Source organism: Helicoverpa zea, chromosome 7, assembly GCF_022581195.2.
Source record: "Helicoverpa zea isolate HzStark_Cry1AcR chromosome 7, ilHelZeax1.1, whole genome shotgun sequence".
Lineage (NCBI taxonomy): Eukaryota > Metazoa > Arthropoda > Insecta > Lepidoptera > Noctuidae > Helicoverpa > Helicoverpa zea.
Window position 1 is genome coordinate 4,376,622 of NC_061458.1, and position 19,644 is coordinate 4,396,265.

At 38.2% G+C, this 19,644-nt stretch overlaps 2 protein-coding genes across 2 annotated transcripts; one reads left to right on the forward strand and one right to left on the reverse strand.

Annotated features, from left to right (window-relative positions):
- The first annotated feature begins 219 nt into the window (after window positions 1-219).
- Window positions 220-15,525, forward strand: LOC124631696 (tubulin-specific chaperone D). The gene is made up of 18 exons (XM_047166244.1): window positions 220-759; window positions 2,094-2,253; window positions 3,146-3,272; window positions 3,517-3,767; window positions 4,090-4,241; window positions 4,599-4,806; window positions 5,421-5,656; window positions 6,474-6,743; window positions 7,321-7,459; window positions 7,785-7,967; window positions 8,338-8,574; window positions 8,915-9,190; window positions 9,592-9,751; window positions 10,190-10,445; window positions 10,865-11,033; window positions 11,292-11,431; window positions 12,614-12,769; window positions 14,501-15,525. Exons 1-18 carry the CDS (start codon window positions 400-402, stop codon window positions 14,624-14,626), a joined length of 3,606 nt encoding a protein of 1,201 aa, XP_047022200.1. The 5' UTR covers window positions 220-399; the 3' UTR covers window positions 14,627-15,525.
- On the reverse strand, window positions 15,202-19,535 carry LOC124631698 (putative defense protein 3). Its single transcript, XM_047166247.1, has 3 exons — window positions 19,226-19,535; window positions 17,719-17,929; window positions 15,202-15,769 (listed from the first exon to the last, which is right to left on the reverse strand). Exons 1-3 carry the CDS (start codon window positions 19,419-19,421, stop codon window positions 15,679-15,681), a joined length of 498 nt encoding a protein of 165 aa, XP_047022203.1. The 5' UTR covers window positions 19,422-19,535; the 3' UTR covers window positions 15,202-15,678.
- Between the last annotated feature and the right edge of the window lie 109 nt (window positions 19,536-19,644).

Below are 19,644 nucleotides of genomic sequence, written 5' to 3' on the forward strand. Positions count from 1 at the left end.
AGATTCAAAATATGGATGATATTCTCATCGTCACACCAAACTGCGTTAGGTTTGCATTGCGCTGCGTTGTTTGCTTTATGCTCGGTGGATTTGTCACCTCTCTTAAGTGGTCTATAGTCTATGATAATGTTGCGTTCCATTCCTCTGTGTACGTTTCCGCTTTTCAGGATATTAAGCATGAAAAGTGAGTAGTTGTCATTTTTAGATGGTCATGTCATTGTCAATTTCAAACAAAAGCATCGCCTTGTCAATATTGTTTTTGTGATTTATTCCATGGGTTAAAGTTGTTGGGAAATAATATTTACCACGATAAATAAGTGTCCAACCACAGCGATAACTGTTTGAAGTTACCGAGATTTATATTTTATAGTAATATCTTTCAAAACATCTCTTTGAAAAATGGTCGGGCTCGATGGTGATATGAACCGGGACGACGAATGCGATAATATTGGCCTGGGATGTGCGTTAGAGCACTTTTCTGAAGTAGAAGATGTGTTAAATATGATTGATAATGTTAAAAATATATATAACACACCAGCTTTGGAAGTAGAATATGATAAACTTTACGGAATCTTGAAGCAGTACTATGAGCAACCACACTTGCTTGATCCCCACTTGGATAAGATGTTGTCCAAGTTTCTGAGCCTCATTAAGGATAAAGACTCGCCGGTTGAGCTAAAGCATGCAACATTCAACTATATGTATCAAATTATCAGAGTAAGAGGGTATAAGATTGTTATAAGGCATCTTCCACATGAGGTAAGTAATATTTAAGTTATCCTCTCAAGCACTTATTTTTAAGGATCATTCAACATCAATATAACAGCATTTAAGTCACTATCTAGACACACAGCAGTGTGTCCGCCAAGTTCGAGCAAAAAAAGCGACACACCGGCCGTGGGTTATATTACACGAACCATTTCGGGCCAAATTCGACCCCCCTGTAACTCAAAATCTATTTTATTTATGCATATCAAATTTCTAGTATCTGTTGAGACCCCCTCACTTATCTAAAATACAAAATTTCATTAATATACCTATTGTAGGTCTTGAGATATTGACATCAGAAAATAGCTATTTTTACTATACACTCACTGACTGACTGATTCACTGACTCACTCATCAAAAACCTAGACCACTTCCAATGGTCGTATTGACGTGAAATTTGGCATGGAGGTAGGTCTTTATGTCAAGGTAAAGGGAAAAATCTGAAAATGGCCAAGTGTGAGTCGGTTTCAAAATAATGAAGGTGTTTTATACCCGGTGTAAATTTATACCCCTAAGGAACTAAAACTACTAAATTTATCTATATTTATATAATATATCTTCGAATGGTACAAAGGTTTGTATTTAGTCAAAGTAAAGTAAAAATCTGAAAACGGCCAAGTGTGAATCACTTTCGAAAATAACGAATGTGTAACTTTGATCCACGAACATAATATATGATAACATGTCATGTCAGTCAGTTGGTAAATCTAGTCCATTTATTTAATCTAGTTCATTTCTTTGTAAGAAACATAGTGCATATAAAAAAATCTAATAGATGGTATAAATGAGACATTTCTTTAACTAACTTCATCATAAGAAAAAATAAAAATAAACAACCTTACAAAAATAAATGAAATCCCACCCAAAACAAAAATGTGAAAGATTGCCAAGTTCGATAATATGGGAATGCTTCGCCTATAAAAGAAGTGAGATCTGAATAAGTACCAAGTTCCATACACATATCTCAGTTAAAAATAGTTGCTTTTTAATGATGTTACTTGGCAAGTTTTAATAGAAAATTAAATACTTGATTCATTGCGTTTAGTAGGTTTATAACGGTGTATGAAAACTTGCCAAGTAACATCATTAAAAAGTAACTATTTTTAACTGAGGTATGTGTATGGAACTTGGTACTTATTCAGATCTCACTTCTTTTATAGGCGAAGCATTCCCATATTATCGAACTTGGCAGTCTTTCACATTTTTGTTTTGGGTGGGATATTATATTATCTATCATCAATCAATGAGTTTTAGGGCCATACACAACTGTTTCATCCACGTCAGCAAAATTTCTCAATAATAAACAAATTTTTTATTTCTTCTAGGTTTCAGATCTCCTGACAGTACTGACATTCCTGGAAGCTCAAGATCCAAAAGACAAGGAGACATGGAGGAGCAGATTTGTTCTGTTGCTGTGGCTTTCAATTGTAGTGATTATACCATTCCACATGAGCCGGCTTGATGGGTTCGCTCCTGGACAACCAGGTGGATATTTTAGCTTAGATATAATTATCTGTCTGGCCTCTTCCTCAGCAGTGGTAAAAAATAAATAATAATCACTTTAGTAAAAATATGGAATGAGTCTTAAGAAGTAGTTTTATATAAATTGACTATCTATCTAACCTCCTCAATCCACTTAGTTACCTGGGCTCTTTTAGCAGATTTTATCTTGAGTTAATCAAGAGTTGAGAGCCTTCGAGGATTCCGCGTAAACCCATAACACCGCTCTGTCCACCGCTCCGATGAACGGTGCTAGGTGCTAACTCCCTTGTTGCGAGGTTAAGCAAGACCATTAATGACTGTAGCGATCTTATTGACCTACACTTTGACTCTCTGTGCACTCTAAAGTCAAAGACTTTGATAAGTCTAGAAAAGGATTGAGTATGCATACTTTTCTGTGCTTAAATTATTTATTTTTTTATATTGTCAAACACGTACCTAGTTTTAGTATTCTTTTTTTATATAATATGTAACTTAGTAGTAGTTTCTATATAATTCATCGTTTTACTTTTAGCATACGTACAACTACCATATGAATGCTGAGTTTACCTGTAACTGGTTGTGCACTATTGTTTATCTGTTTTGATTGTTTTTTATGTCTATGCTAGTGTATTCAATTGTTGGTAAACCAATAAATAAATAAATAAATTAATTAATTAATTGGTATTGTTGAAATCATTTTCACTATTACTTGTGGGAATTTTGAAAAACAAAATGTTTGAGCTAAATTTCAGTTTATACACATTTGTATACCTGGAATTTCATTTATTATGTTTGTAAATGAACTACAAATGCTGGTGTCCATAAAAGGAAAACCTGTTAAAAAGTTTTTACCTGTTCTTCTAGCGTTAAAAAGTAATTTAAATTATTATTTCAGATGCTGCTGATGGTTCAAAGAAGTTGACAGTGATGGAGAGAATCTTCAATATCTGTAAGACCTATGCATTGACTAAAGACTCATGTGCTGAAGCCAGTGCTTATTTAGCTTCCAAATTCCTTATCAGGTAAATGTTTAAACTGTCCATTCATATATTTATTAATTAAACTACTAAATTATCTAAGTAATTGTTTTCTGAGTAGCACCATACTTACCTATGACAATAAAATCTAATCAGATTTTTAGTTCTCGATCGCATATCCCATACAGCTAATATAGTTCTCGACCAATTTAATGGATATAATTTCATTCTTCTGAAGGCCTTTATGAATCCAAAAAGTCATATTGACAAAGTATCTTTCATCTTGCAGGTCTGATGTAAAAGAGCTATACATGGGTGCATTCTTCGACTGGGCTTGTGATCTACATTCCAATCTACAAGAAGAGGAAAGCATTCACTATGGAGTACTGGCAGCTGTAGCCGCTGTACTGAAGCATGGCAAGAGGGATGATCTCTTACCTCTTGCTCCCAAGTTACTTGCGTGGGTTACTAAGCAAAATTATCAGTCTCACAAGGCGATGCTTGTTAGGAAGTATGGGGTGAAGATTGTGCAAAGGATTGGTAAGTTGTCAATTTTGCTCTAAATAAAATTATATTTTTAGGCAGTGATTATGTAATTTATGTGTGTTCAAAAGCATACCTGTCGTTATTTATCAATACAGACATGATCTTGGATTTTTATTCGTAATCTAAACATTATAGTGGCCTTTTAGGCATCGCAATTTCTTACAGTTTTACTCTTTCTTTTATTTAGTTAGTTTGTTTTTATTTATTATAGTTTTATAAGTTACCATCTCACAAAATACTTAGTTTATTTTTTCTATTCACAAGCCCACAAATATTATAGTCCTTTTCCAAAATTAATATTTTCATCATTCTCCAGGGTTAACATTCCTGCGTCCGCGCGTGGTGTCATGGCGCTACACGCGCGGCTCCCGCTCGCTGGCCGTGACGCTGGGCGGCGTGGCGGCTGCCGGGGACACCGAGCCCATCACCTCGCCTCCCGATGATGATGATCAGGATATTCCTCAAGAGGTACATTATGTTACATTGTAGTACAGATATGATATAGTTGAGGGTTCTATGAGGCAAACATAAGAAATTAAAATTAGTTGATGATCAACCACTTTGACCTTATTGGTTCCTAAATCCAATAGGTACAATGCCAGGTTTGTCTGTTATTATTATGTGTGATTATTTTCCTAAAAATTTAAGCTCACATGTCTCTGAGACGAGAAAAGATAAAATCATCATACCTTTATGTGCACTCACCTATTATGTAAATTAAGATGGCTGCATTGAGAGAAGTCTTATTTTACAGAATAATGTTTACGAATAACCACTGTACTAATACATACACATCATTGACCAGGATTTTTTTTATATTTGCAGGTTGAGGACGTAGTAGAACTCCTACTATGCTCTCTCCGCGACGACGACACGGTAGTGCGGTGGTCGGCGGCAAAGGGCGTGGGTCGCATCGGCGCCCGGCTACCCGCGCTGGCTGCCGCCGATGTCTGCGATAGTGTGCTCTCGCTTTTCGCTGACAACGAGCGGGAGACCGCCTGGCATGGCGGCTGTATGGCGTTAGCGGAACTTGGTACCTACATATTAGTTCTGTAGTGAGGTTATCACGTCATAGTAGCTGATGAAGGCGTGGGTCACTAAGCGCGAGGCTGTTGAACTTGGCGTATTATCTATTAAGATATTTTGCATAATTCTTTGTGAGTGAATCGGCGTGTCACGCGGCGTGGAGACTTCACTACATGGTATAAAATAAAATTGCTGTTTTTGTCCATGGCTATGTTACTTTGTACGCTTAAATCTTGAAAACTATGGAACCATTTTCATGGAGTTTTTTTTTTTATAGTGATTGAAGAGGAAGGCTTAGGGATCTATCAGCGGTAAGTGGTCTAGTGTTGAAGCGGTCAGTTTTGCGTTATTTGTGTAATATTACATCACATAGATATACTCACACAAGAGGCATTTTAATCGCGTCGGTCAAGTAGAAGTTGTAGTAGTAGAGCTCGAACGCAAAACTGACCGCTTAAACGCTTGACCGCGTGACTTCTCCCTGTTTGATAGATTCCCTATATGTATAAAAACATACATTAAATAGTGGGGAAATACTGTTATCCCGTGCGTAGAACTAGAAGGGGCGGGTCGCTAGTTCTGTTACAATATGCATTGAAAGTAATGCTAATGTTTCCGCAGCACGTCGCGGGCTGCTATCGCCGGCGCAGGTGGGCGCGGGCATCGCCAGCGTGGTGTGCGCGCTGCGGCGCGACGAGGCGCGCGCGGCGGCGGGCGCGGGCGGCGGGCGCGCGGCGCGGGACGCGGCGTGCCACGCGGCGTGGGCCTTCGCGCGGGCCTACGACGCGCGCGCGCTGGCGCCACACGCCACTGCTCTCGCGCACGCGCTCATCACTACTGCTTGTTTTGATAGAGAGGTACGGCATAGAGGTCATTGAACATAGGATCGGCATGGTACGGCGCAGATGCGGCACAGCTCTTTCAGAAGCTAGGTGACGTTATAAATGTTTTTACGATATACGATTCAAGGGTCAAATTCAAATGACAAATTAATTGATAGGTTAAAATTGCGCTCTGCCATGCCGTTCATGTATACATTTTATACAAAAAACATTTAAAAAAAAAAACACAAAAAATAGTAATGAACCAAAAACGATTATTTTTGGCTGTAAACGGAATAGAAAGAATTCTTTAACACTGAAAATATATTTTTATTTTTAGCACATGAAATACAAGTAAACTCCCAACCCAGACATATTTTTTACCCTTTCATCATCATCCTCCGAGCCTTTTTCCCAATCATGTTGGGGTCGGCTTCCAGTCTAACCGGATTCAGCTGAGTACCAGTGCTTTACAAGAAGCGACTGCCTATCTGACCTCCTCAACCCAGTTACCCGGGCAACCCGATACCCCTTGGTTAGACTGGTGTCAGACTTACTGGCTTCTGACTACCCGTAACGACTGCCAAGGATGTTCAATGACAGCCGGGACCTACAGTTTAACGTGCCATCCGAAACACAGCCAATGGTGTCTAAGATATACTTAGAAAGTACATACAGACTTAGAAAAGTTGCATTGGTATTTTTTACCCTTTAATTGTCTCAATTAATTGTTGACTTTTTCAAACCTACTCAAATACAAGAAAAAAAATATGTTAACATCTAATTTTAATTAAAATAAAATAAAATAAATAAATAATTCAAATTAAATTTCAAGCAATCTACTCCATTCCAGATCAACTGCCGTCGCGCAGCTTCAGCAGCCTACCAAGAGAACGTCGGCCGACACGGAATGTTTCCCCACGGCATAGACATTCTAACCACCGCCGACTTCCAGTCCGTAGGGCCTAGAAACAACGCCTATTTAGTCATAGCTTCCCAAGTAGCTGCCTACCCGGAATATACGCAACCACTTATAGATCATCTGGTGGACCTTAAGGTGGAACACTGGGACTGTGCGATCAGGGAAATCGCTGCTAAGGCGCTTCATAAGCTCACTTATAAGGTTTGTAAATAATTTATGTGTTATTTAAGGCCATTTTAGCTACAGACCTCCATGCTCTCGTATAAAATCTAAGCATCAAAGAATTTAAGAAAAAAGTTTCATGTAAGAAGTTTATCTTCTCTTGAACTGGCCATCTACAAAATGCTATATGAACATTTTCAAATGTAGAACATCAAAATGATTTCTTGACAATTTGACACAGTTCGTTTTCTGTGCTACTTAGGTTAAGTAGGATTAGTTATGTTTTAATTTTGTTTTTATTTTATTTTATGAATATCTTCTTATTGATGTTTGACCCGTTCTACTGTGCCCTTGTTTTGTACAAGCCATTCACCATTTTTTGAAAATCTTTGAACCTAAGGATGCGGGAAGTAAGTTGGTTTTGCCGATTTCATTGATTTCATTGCGTCTGAAACCTAATTAATAATCTGTTTTCCTCTATCATAACATAACGACGCTGGATGCAGGTCGCCTCCAACAGGTATCTGTGGAGATCTAAGGGGGAGGCCTATGTTCAGCAGTGGACGTCCTATGGCTGAGATGATGATGATAACATATATTTTTCTTTCGTTCATAGATTCCGGATTACGTTGCGACGGTGGTACTGCCGAAACTGGTGAAGAAGACAGAGTCCATTGACCTGAACGTGCGTCATGGCGCCATCCTAGCTATAGGGGAGGCTATTTACGCGCTGTCTCAATCAACGTTGCCTAATGGTATGTGAAGTCAGAGAGGAGTGTTTGGTTTTTTTTATTTGGAGGGTTGATTCTGATATTAGAAATAAAACATTTTGGCGTGCATATTTATAAAAAAACAATACGTTTTCCATAATTATCACCTCTTTTTTACTGTTTTATGCGAGATAAGAAAGTATTTGCTACGATAGAGCTTTCAGTTTTTAATCTTGACACCGTCTTTAGTAGCAGTGCCCACTTACTGTGCCTTATATAGGTACCTACTCCATCTATCTTGTCTACATGACTTCATAAGTTCTTATGGAGGGTCTGAATGAAATAAATGATTTACCTTTGTTCCTTTCAGGCAACACTGCCGACTCGCTAATATCGGAACAGGTATCTATATCGGTCCGCACCCTGGTCTCGTCGCTACGTGCCCGGCAGCAGTTCCGCGGGCTGGGCGGCGAGCTGATGCGGCAGGCGTGCTGCCAGTGCATCGCCTCGCTGTCGCTCGCTGCTGCGCCTTATCATGGACATCCTATTATTGGTGAGTATCTTAAAGTATTTAATTTATTACAAAGTTTTGCCCGTCCCATATCTCGATAAAAACTAGATAATGTCCTTCCTCATTCTCTAGATCTAGACTATTTATTTGTGGGCCAAATTTAATTTCAATGTATTCAGTAATTTTGTTATTAATACAGCAGTTATAGTACACCTTTCACATTATGTCAACATTTATATAAAATAATCCATATTAAATTATGTCTTCAAATCTAACAGACAGACTTGTTGCGCCACTTTTTCTGCTCAGAAAAACATGGGGGAAGTTGTGGTGATTTTTGGGGACCCTTTTCAGCCTATTTAAAATAAATGCTTTTTCGATTTCATTTTGATCATAATAATATTGATTCTAGATGAATGGCTGAGCCTAATCGAAGAGTGTCTATCCCACGAAGTCCAAGCTATTCGAGAGAAGGCCATCTACGCTCTACCTCTGGTATTCGATCAGTACCTACGTGATGATGACCTCAAGTACGGCGAAGTGACCGCTAAGGAGAAACGCAAACATTTGATGGATAAGTACTGCGAACAGTTGAGCAATACCGGTGTTAATGGACTTGTGTTGAGGATGGGCTATGCAAGAGCTGTTGGTGAGTTATATGAGAAAAATGTTTTTACTATTTTAAAGATTGAAGGAAATTGGTAGGACTTCATCGGCTTAAAATGCATCCTTGCTGAATGTTTGCCAAGATAAATTGATGAAACTATTTCTTTTTAGTAAAAGATCTTCTTGATGTGTGTAAACAGCAAAATTGCAAAATATAAAAAATATACCCAATACGCCTATAGATTCAAGTAAAACAAGTCCCTTGTATTTTGCTTGTTGCTATTTATCAGAAAGTTTATCATATCTATTTCTATATTTTTGTAGTTTCTCTGCGCATTAACCACAAACAATCTAAATATTTAAAACCAAACCTTCAATTTCAGGTTCCCTCCCAAAGTTCGTTCTAACAGAACACCTACCAGCCGTTATCCAATCTTTGATCGACTGCACGAAACTGACGGAAGGGACGCAGAAATGGGCCGAAGGGCGTCGCGACGCGGTCGTAGGGCTCACAGAAGTGTGTCAAACGCAAGGGATAGTTGGCGGCGTAGAAGATTATGTAGGGGATATCGTAGCGGCCCTGTTGGATAGTCTGTCGGAGTATACTATTGATATGAGAGGAGATATCGGTGCTTGGGTTAGAGAAGCTAGCATGACAGGTCAGTGGCTTAGTGATTTACTTTTTTTGACGGTGTTTTTTTGAGTTGTGTGATTGAGTGCTTGTTATAAATCTGGGAGGTATTATGCACTGACATTTACTGCCTAGAACTGTGCTTAATATAGGTATTAGTAATTATAGGGTATTTTACTATAGGGTATTAGTAATTATTATAATTTATGTAAGATACAATATATATTAAAGATTTTTAAATTGGCCTAATTGCGTGAAGGCAAGACAACAGGACATAGACCTGTTTATATATTGCTTTCCACAGAAAATAATAAATTAGCGGTATCAAAGCCATGTTAATTTTCTGCAATCCAAATTTATCTTCATCGATTCAAATTCTAGTAGCCAGTTGTACAAATTATGTTCAATATTTATAAACTATCTTCTCAGGCCTTCTGTCAATCTGCCGGCAATGCGCTATAGAAGCTCCACAGCTGAACTCCCCGCGCGTGGTGCGTGAGATCATGCGCGGCGTGGCGCAGCAGGCCGTCGAGAAGATCGACCGCACTAGAGCTCATGCCGGGAGGATATTCACCTCTTTGATTTACAAGTAAGTGTTTATATAACAACAGTGTTTTTATTTTAGATTGATTACCATAGGCCTGTTTGATTTTGCATAAAAAATGTATCTAATGCATGTAAAATAGCTCAGGTATAGAGTTGATGACTGCAGTTGGGTTGATGATTATCGCACACTTTTTCTTCCATCCGATATGGTCTACATTTTAATCATTAACTACCTACTTCTTCTACATATTTATTCATTTTTTTACAATGTAAAACCCAATTACGACGGGCCCATTACCCACTGTGATCTATCTTTCATTCTGCCTCATTCTGGCTAGTATTTGACTACCCTATCCCTATACTTTTGCATAAAATATTATTAACTATTTCGTACAACTCCCCCCTAAATATTGTAATCCTCCCAAATCAGCTTAGGTACATCAAGAGTATCAAGGCTAACTTTAAACATTTCACTTTCCAGCGACCCACCAATTTCAAACATCCCTCATCACGACGCCTTAAAGCGCATATTTCCTTGCGAGGAAGTGGAACTAAAACCCACTAAGGATACCGACGATATTGAACTCACAGCTACAAGCGAGAACTCCAACGTAGTGCTGTGGTTGTTCCCGGGGCATACAATGCCGCGATTCGTGCAGTTGTTGACGTACCCGGACTATAGGTACAGCGTTATTAAAGGGCTCATCGTCAGCGGTGGGGAGTTGACTGAGAGTTTGGTATGTATTCGTAATCGTTTGTTTTTTAATGATTAATGGTTTTCAATCGAACATAAAAGTAAATAGTTATGTCTATGTTTGTTTCATTTAACAAAAGGTTATTTTCATGTCGTCTTATGGCTGCAGACCACTTTATTAGTGTAACTAGCTATTCTATACAGCAACCGCGACTTCCCGCACCCGGATAAAAGTAGCTTATGCTCTTTTTCCGGCCTCTTAACTATATGTATACCGGATTTCATTTAAATAGGTTCAGTAGTTTTGGTGTGAGAGACCAGACAAAGTTACTTGCGCATTTATGACATTAGTAAGAACGTAATTTTATCACACAAGTGACTTTTTGAAAGCTATCTTGTAATTCGGATATTCATAAAGATGGATGAACATAACATGGATATTAATTATAATAATTTTGTCAGGTAAAACACACAACTCAATCCCTCTACTCATTCCTGAATACTCTACACACTGACAAAGCGATGCTTACGTCTATATGCGACACCATCATCAAAGTGTTTGCCGACAATTTGCATGTCAAGAGAATTACTGGACCTATATTCAACTTCCTAGATAGACTGCTGAGTTCGGGTAAGCATTAAATAATAACTCTATTAAAAAAAATATTTTAGTCTTGGATGTAGTAATAACTAGCTGTTTCCTGCGGTTTCAACCCGCGTCAAATGGAAATTGCTTTCTGAAATTAAATTAATATAAATCTTGTCACTCGGGGAGCCGTAGCTTCCCAACAGAGAAATATATTATTCTTTCAAATTTTGCAAAAACCTAGCTCCTCATAAAATCCACCAACTTCTTATTCAATAATTGACATTCATATTGTATTTTTAGGGTCCATTTCGCCAATACTAGATGACCCGGAGTCTACCTTTGCTATGGACATATTGAAACATCTACAATTGGAACTGCGAGGAGGGAAGAACATTTACAAACTCTTGGATTCCATCAACGTTTTGTGTCAATTGATTCAGGTAATTAATCACTAGTTTTAGCAAGAGGTTTTACCCGTGTTCTAAGGAGATCAATTCCAGAACCCAGATAAAAAATGTGTTATTCTGATGAATAAGCTACAATACGGTTGAGTTTATCATTATCCTTCCATCCGTTTGCTGATTAAAAAATAATTATGTTCACTAAGTAGCTGCTGATCTCGGATTTACCTGTTAAAAAAAAAATAATAAGCTATGTATTCTACTGTAAAGTGGTATCAAAAGCCATTCTGTGATTTTACAAGTACAAACTTTCAATGATTATTCATAGTCCTCTCTAGATAACTGGGTCACGGTCAGAGACCAATTTTTTATGAACCCTTCAGTTTTAATGAAACATGACCGGACAATAATTAAAGCACGCTTATTGCTTAATCAACCGCGTGTTCGATAACGTGCCACCCCGGATATCTTTCGCCAAATTGTCGATTGACCCATAAAGTTCGCAATTTATTTCAGTATGGACCATTTGCTTTGATAATGCGACGGCAATATGTCTACGGGGACTTATTACAAAAAATATATTATTACCTAATTCATTTCTTGTTCTTGATATTGGATATGATTCTAAATCACAAACCTGCCTACCTAGCAAATGCTGGTGTAAATGAAAACTGTTCTAAAAATGTCATCATTAGTAAATCAACCACCGAACGCGAATGTCGTCTTAGCTTTTTCGCTTTGACAGCCATTTAATAAAGGAGATTCGAAATGAATTTACGTAGGTTCCGCATCTCAGTCCTTATCAATGGGTATGTAACATTTAACTATCGGCTGAGTCTATTTAAGATGAAACTATTTTACATCCTTTTTAAAGTATTTTTTCCGTTAGGAGGGGTAGAAATCATATTGCCAATTAATTGATGATCATTTAAAAAGCTTTAAAATTGTAACATACTAATAAAATAACTATAGACTTGAGCACTATTCTCAGAACGCAAAAATAACTTTGTTCTCATACATCACAATAAACGTTAATCCCCGGCAAAAATCCGGTGCAAGAGGGTATATCTCTTAGGATGTGGGGAACGGTTACCTACATACTAGCATTTCAGATATTTATTTAATAACAATTTAAATACATATTTTAAAGGTGTCCACCGATATTTCAAACGCTAACAGAGCCTAATAAAACAAAAACTAATTTACCACAAATTTCCCTAGGTGGGAGGAGTAGTTTGCAGCCGATCTCTAGGACAACTAGTGATCTACCTGTGTTACGCCGACCGCTACGTGCGTCGCTGCGCCGCCGCGCGACTGTATGAAGCGCTCACGTTGTACGGCGACGTGTGCTCAGTGCCGCAGGATAATATCGATCAGGTAAGATTGTGGAAAAATATAATCATTTATATTCATTTCTTTCCAAAAAAGTGACATTTTCATTTACAAGTTTTAGTATATGCCAAGAATATAGTTTGTGAGAGACTGGTGCCTGAAGTAGGTTTGTGCCAGTGTACCTGTATTACAATAAAATGAATGATGTTCAGGGATGTTATCAGTTTTCAAACATAATTTGGTGCTTTACGAAGATTTTCTCAGTGTTTCTCATAGCCAACATTTGCCTTCTCAAACAAAAATGTTGAAAATTTTGGAAATACGAATAACATCAAGTTCCTATCTGTGATCAATATTTTTTTCAGTTCAAATTTATATTTTTAAAATCTTACTTTACCATCATAAACTATTGTTCGTGTATATAGGTGTCAATTTCTTAATCGTTAACTCTAGACCTTGAAAACTGCAGCAATCTGGAGCAAGTTGTTATTTTGGCGCGGTGCCATTCCGTAATAGTTTTTCGCAGAACTCCAGTATCCACTCTACATTTGCAAAATCATTCATATGAATGAAGCTGGAAATGACTTTATTATGTTTTAATAAGGTTCGTCATTTATTCAAAGTAGGCTAAAAATCAGTAGGTGCTTATTGAAAAGGTCGATTTTATAAAAAAGACAGTTGTTGCGTCTTCCAAATGGAGGTCGTAACTCCATAAAAATAAGTGCAGTGTGCATCAGGATCTTTTATAGGGAACGGAAAGAACCTTTTTCATGGTCACTAGGTTATTATCTTATGCATTTCTTTCTATAAGGGTGCGTCCACATCTGGCGAATGTGCCGCGAATGCGCAGCACGCGAGCCGATTGCGAGCCGCCTGCGAGCTGCGCGCGTGCAGTCACTGCGATAGTTTGGTGTGCCTCTTTAGCGCAACTCACGCAAGGCTCGTATAGAGCGCGCGAGCGGCGCGCGATCTGCGCGCAATCAGTTCTCGCCCTTACAGTTCCGTATATTGGCTCAGTACTATCGAAGATGGCAGACGTCGCGCGCCGCCAGCGCGCCGCTCGCGTGCGGCGCTTAGGTCGCGCGCGAACTGCGCGCGGGCGGCGCAGAAGCGGCGCACGATCAAAAATGCTCGCGCGCAGCTCGCGGGCAGCGAGCAAACGGCTCGCGAGCTGCACATTCGCGGCACATTCGCCAGATGTGGACGCACCCTAAGGCTAAAGAAACCATTAGTTAGCATGTGATAGGTATAGATAAAACGTGGCTAAAGTACTGAGATAACAAGACAATAATATTTTGATACTTTCGAAATTCCTATCGTCTACAGTCAAAAGGTTAACATAAAAAAAAGGCCACATTGTTTTTGTAGATATATTTTTTTCGTTCACGTAATCACGATATGAATTGCGTATTATATTTACATAAGTTACGTAACGGGTGAATGTCTGCCGATAAAGATGTTTTTATGATTCAGCATTTTGTTAATAAGGTTTTATGCCAAACCACTCTTGAACTGCAAGAAACAGGGTCATATGAAAGGAATGTTTACTGTCAAGTTCACTGTTCACTGCCAACATTGGTTTTGTGAACTTTTGAATTTGTTTTTTAACACAACTACTAGCTATTTACGAAAAGTACAGATCTTATTAGGTACCATGGTCACCTAAAGCCACTTACAGTCACATACAGGCACCTACGGACAGGTAATCTTACAAATCGTAACCCCAATTCTAAAATGAAAAACAGCTCTTTAAAATAATGATTTCTTTTTCACCAGGTAATGTCGATTCTAGCTGAAACAGACTGGGAGCAAGAAGTTTCAGAGCTAAGGCCCATAAGGAATGATCTATGCGACCTTATGGACATCAAGAGGCCCGTGTTAAAACAAAAGGCGGGCGCGTAAACTCTTTGTAGGCTCCAATACTAACGCTTGATAATGATTAGCTTTATTCTATGGAATTGTTAAAGACCGAATTATTTACCAAGTATTTGGGGAAAATAGTTCGTTGTGATTATAGGTTGTATTTCTATAACAGTATTCCTTTTAATTTCTTGCTATTAAATTGTTCGGAATTACTTCGAAAGTTGATTTGCTGAACAAAATTTTATTATTACTTTAAATTAGACGCCTTATAATTTTGCTCATTGATTGAACTTCTGTTTCCATCAGTATTTAATTCGGTCTCTAATTATGATAGATTTGCTAGCAGCTGTTTCAGTTGCTGCATATTATTCACTTTTTTACTGCTGAAGATAATTATATTTACTTGCTAATGTGATAATATATCGTGCTATGAACTTCTGTGTTAAGGTACGGTTTCACTACGCGAGCTGTGTTGTTGGGAATTTTGATGTGTGAGTGAACGATAGTTCGTTGGAAATGTGTGTTTGTTTGAGATGTTAAAAAACTTGTGAAAACTGACAATGCTCATGATGAAATGTGATGTCTATCATCATGGCATTAATTTACAATTTAAACCTATTATAACTGTTGTGGTCGATAAGAATGTAATTCACGAATAAGACTGTTGGAGATTTTGCAAAGATGTTCTAAGGATTGTTGACTCTGCTGGTGAAAACGTACCTTTACAGAAATATGAGATTCATATTTTTATACAGCTTATCAGAAACGACATTTGACATTTTAATGATGTTTTAACACGTTGCCAGATAATGATTTGAACACGTTTTGCTAATTGTGATAACTGCGAGATTCTCACACAAATGTATTAGTTGATCTTGATATGAAATGATGCATTTATGTTACTCAATGTAATACTAATATACTTATCTATTTATTTATATTTAGTTTTATTTACAATTATTTTTAGCCTACCGTAATACGTACGTAAATAAATTTTAAAAGCAACACTTTTTAAAGCAATATCAATTGATTTAAAAAAGTAAATTTTAGAAATCATTTGACAATATGTTGCTGGTCCGCTTTCTGACACTTCACCCAAGTATTTGAAGTTGTGAAGGGTCTTGGGGTGCCTCGGCAATGAGGTTCGACCAAAAAGTTCCGTAGTTCTTCAAAACTGTCCCCCTGAAAACAGATATAATTATAATATTTATTGTAAATACACTTGCAAGTCATACAAGGAAAACTGTAGAATCAGTCTGCAGTAAGTAAATTATGTTTATTCTATCGGTCAGATTACATGAGGCAGCACGACTGACTTAGGGTGAGATAATACTTAAAAATAGAACAGCCATAAATCTAGATGTTTACTATATTATGCAGAACTCTCCCATATATATACCTACTGTACAACTCTAAAAAACTATTTATTAAAACTATTTTTTCTAAATCACTCCTTCATTAAATACGTGACAAGTACATAATAGTAAGTAATAGTAATAGTAAGTAATAGTAAGTAATATGTGACAAGTAACGGAATCACGGAACTGGTAACATCGTCATGATCATCACATCGTATTTGTGCATAACATGTGTAAGGTGATCTTCACACTGCCCCGCATCACGCTGCATCTTGCGTGTCGACGCACCTACGCGCGTTCCTGCGGGAGTGCAGATCTGCATCATCGTGCGGGTTTTTCACGCACTCACGCGCGTAGGTGCGTTTTGTAAATTCACGCACAGCGAGTTCCATTTTCAAATATACACGTCACGCCCATTCAAAATCACGCGCGACATTGCGGGATTCAGTGTGCCATACCTTGCGTCTCGCCCCGCACCTACGCGCGGGGGTGCGTGTTTCTCCGCATGTATGTGCGTGATCCGCATGAACGCGCGTGGATGCATTTTCAGTGTGTTGGACTATGCGTGTTTTCCATACAAACGGAGATATTTCCATACAACGGAAAAAAACGCATCCACGCACTACGCTGCATCATGCGGGGCAGTGTGATAATCGCCTAAATAATGCACTTGGTCTGATCTATCGTCTGCCTTAGAATAACCGACTTTACCAGAGTTGAACTATGGGTTCAGTTGCAAACATGAGTGCATTGGGCTCAAATAGTTGTGTAATATAAACAATCAACCATCATAATCAGTATACCTAATTATTTGCATAAAGCAATCGAAACAAGATGTTGGATGTGCAGAACAAAACAAAATTTTCATATTCGCACGATTAAATGTTGACCTATCACACCAAAATCAAACATGATGAATCTGGTTTTACAATCATCTCCGGGTTATCACGCTCGCTGAAAGCTTGTGAAACACTCAAGGTACGTTTCAATAGCAGCAAAAATATTGCTGATTAATGACCAATAAATGATTGCAAAACGGAGTATCAAAACATGGTCGTTATAAAAAAACGCGCAAGTCACTGGATGTCCGACATCGCAATCACTTCATAATATTATTTCAAGGCTAATTATGTCTGCGCTTTAACTGATACGTATGATCATTCTCGATTGATACACATCCGACGCAGCCGGGTTTATCTTAAGGTCAGTTCACGTTAAATGATCATGACGGCTCATTGATGTTACGCAAGTGCTACATATGTATGTGCAGTGAAAGGAGTGCTGGTAGGGCACGGGTCGACAACCTCATTATCACGCTTTGGCCCAAAACCCAAGTATGGGAGCCGATTTACTACATCGATTAACTCGTTTGAATTAGATTGACAGTTATAATTACGCTAAGCAGTGAGCATTGCGAAATATTTAACTTAAATTACAGACATTAACTGAAAATTAACATAAATTACATTGCAATTACCTTTAACTTCATCAAATGTCAACGCAAGGAAGATCATACTTAGCAAGACATACTTATTGCACTGCGTACATTCATTTAACGACGCCATCTTTTATCCAAAAACTGCATCCCTAAATATTGCATTAGGCATTGCCATAGAACAAACTGAGTAAAAATACCTCAATTTACTATCATCATCGAAAATTAAATTATTGTAAGTAAGCGAATCCGAAACACGTAGAACACTATCCACTACGCCTCTGAATCTTATACCTTCGACTCAACTTTTGTCTTAGAACTAATATCTGTAAACTTACGTAAAATAGACCCTTCCATGGCCATCAGGGGGCGCTCTCCACAAAAGAGTAGCTCTAGTCTTGAACTCTGGATCTCCATGAGTGATGGAAGAACATTCTGGATGTATGGTCGTATTGGGCGCCGGTTCCCACGCGCCGATCCAGTTGTCGTGCTCCACTGAACGCGCTTGAATGAAGAACCCTTTGAACGGCTCTGAGCCTTCTATTGTCACTGAAATTTTGAATAATGTCATCAAACTTTTGAGTAGTTTGTTGCTAATTGCATTGGGTTCTTTCAAATGGATCTTGCATGGGTCCAATTGTCACATGCTTAAAATTTACTATTTTAGCAATTTTAATTATTTATTCGGAGTGGTTAAAGAAATTAAGAGTCGCAGTCATTTACCAGATACCTAGTGTATAAAGTTTTCGTCGGTTGTAGACACATTGTCCGGCTTTGTATGCCCCGGCCTTAATACGCAGTTGTGACTCACGCACTAAGATAGAAGCAAATCGATAATTCTACCGTACCGTTCGCATTTCACTAAACAGGAAAAAGTTTCAGCTTTCAAACTTATTCAATTTTACTTGACCATAAATTGAGTAATCTGTACATAAGTTGCGGTTGCACATTTGCTAACCGAGGCAAACAAAAAATTACTTTTCGAGATTTGGCTTCCATCCCCATCCTTTCTATTCCGCAGCTGTCGAAATGTTAATTTATTGTTTTTTTCAAGGTCTTATCCGGTTACCCCATATCTTTGGGAGCGAACCGGTCTTACCACCATAAGTTGCCTGACCTACAATACCATACCCATACGTCTTGCGTAATCGAACTTGTGTGTATTACGCACTCACTGCACACCGGTAGATTTTATCAATGAATGCTACTTTATTCCGCTTTTATCGCCTAATCTTGATGTGTCTGTTAATTTGCAAGTAAAATTAATATCTTGCAAAAATAGTTTGACCATCATCATGATTTATGATTGGCTGGAGTGCTAATGTGGACTGGACTGTGGTTGTGCAACGCCAAAATTTATAAAAAATAAAAGGAAATATAAAATCATGAATGAATGTTTGGTTTCTTTTACAATGCTAAACTCGTTATTGGCTTCTTTGTTATTAAATTTGATATGTACTTGGAAAAATTGTGGCTTGCTCATTTACCCAACCATTATCCTGTCTAAAAGCTGTTGGGTGAACATAGATGATGTGTATATTATGAAAGGACCAATGACACATTGTGATGGATAAACACCAAATGCGTTGAGTACGAAACTTAGAATCTACCTTTTGGCCCAGTTCATGCAATTAAGTAGAAAACCGATTCTTATCCCCAAAATTCTCATATCGTTTCGTTGCACGTATAACAATCGACAAATAGGTAGGTAAATTTAAAACAGAAAGGTATACCTACATGAATGACACCAAGTTATGAGTAATATCTGTTCGAGACATCTTGAGATAAGTAAACTTGAATACCTAAAGAATAAAAACAATAATAAGAAATTATTTATGTCCTTACCTGTGACCGGAGTATTTGGACCGTAACCCAAAGCTGATGCCGTGACCCTGTACGGTAGACTGGACAAGGGTTGCGTCCTGTGTTGTCCATGATTAGGCTGATTAGCACGGTTCTTCACACACGTGTCTATCGGTGCCCCGTCCGGGAAGCTTTGCACGAGCCAACACAACATTAACCCTACGAGAAACTTTAACATTTCGGCAATGGTACGATTGATTTGAAAGGTAATAGACCTCGCGCTCGACTGTGCGGGAGTAAGTTGCCGCACTCAGTTTTGTAAGCCCCCTTCGAAAGGATCTAGATCTTTGTACAAGTTGATAGATCAATTAATGTTTGGCTTTGCTCGTAGGATGTAAGGTGTGCCGAATTACACATATCGTGGCAGATATTGCGCACATGTTACTATCTAAATGCACATT

Coding starts and splice junctions, on each gene's coding strand:
- LOC124631696 (XM_047166244.1), top strand. CDS start 400: ATGGTCGGGCTCGATGGTGATATGAACCGGGACGACGAATGCGATAAT. Junction 7,968..8,337: donor TCATGGACATCCTATTATTG/GTGAGTATCTTA, acceptor TATTGATTCTAG/ATGAATGGCTGAGCCTAATC. Junction 12,770..14,500: donor CGCAGGATAATATCGATCAG/GTAAGATTGTGG, acceptor CTTTTTCACCAG/GTAATGTCGATTCTAGCTGA.
- LOC124631698 (XM_047166247.1), bottom strand. CDS start 19,421: ATGTTAAAGTTTCTCGTAGGGTTAATGTTGTGTTGGCTCGTGCAAAGC. Junction 17,930..19,225: donor TCCAAATACTCCGGTCACAG/GTAAGGACATAA, acceptor TCAAAATTTCAG/TGACAATAGAAGGCTCAGAG. Junction 15,770..17,718: donor CATGGAAGGGTCTATTTTAC/GTAAGTTTACAG, acceptor ATCTGTTTTCAG/GGGGACAGTTTTGAAGAACT.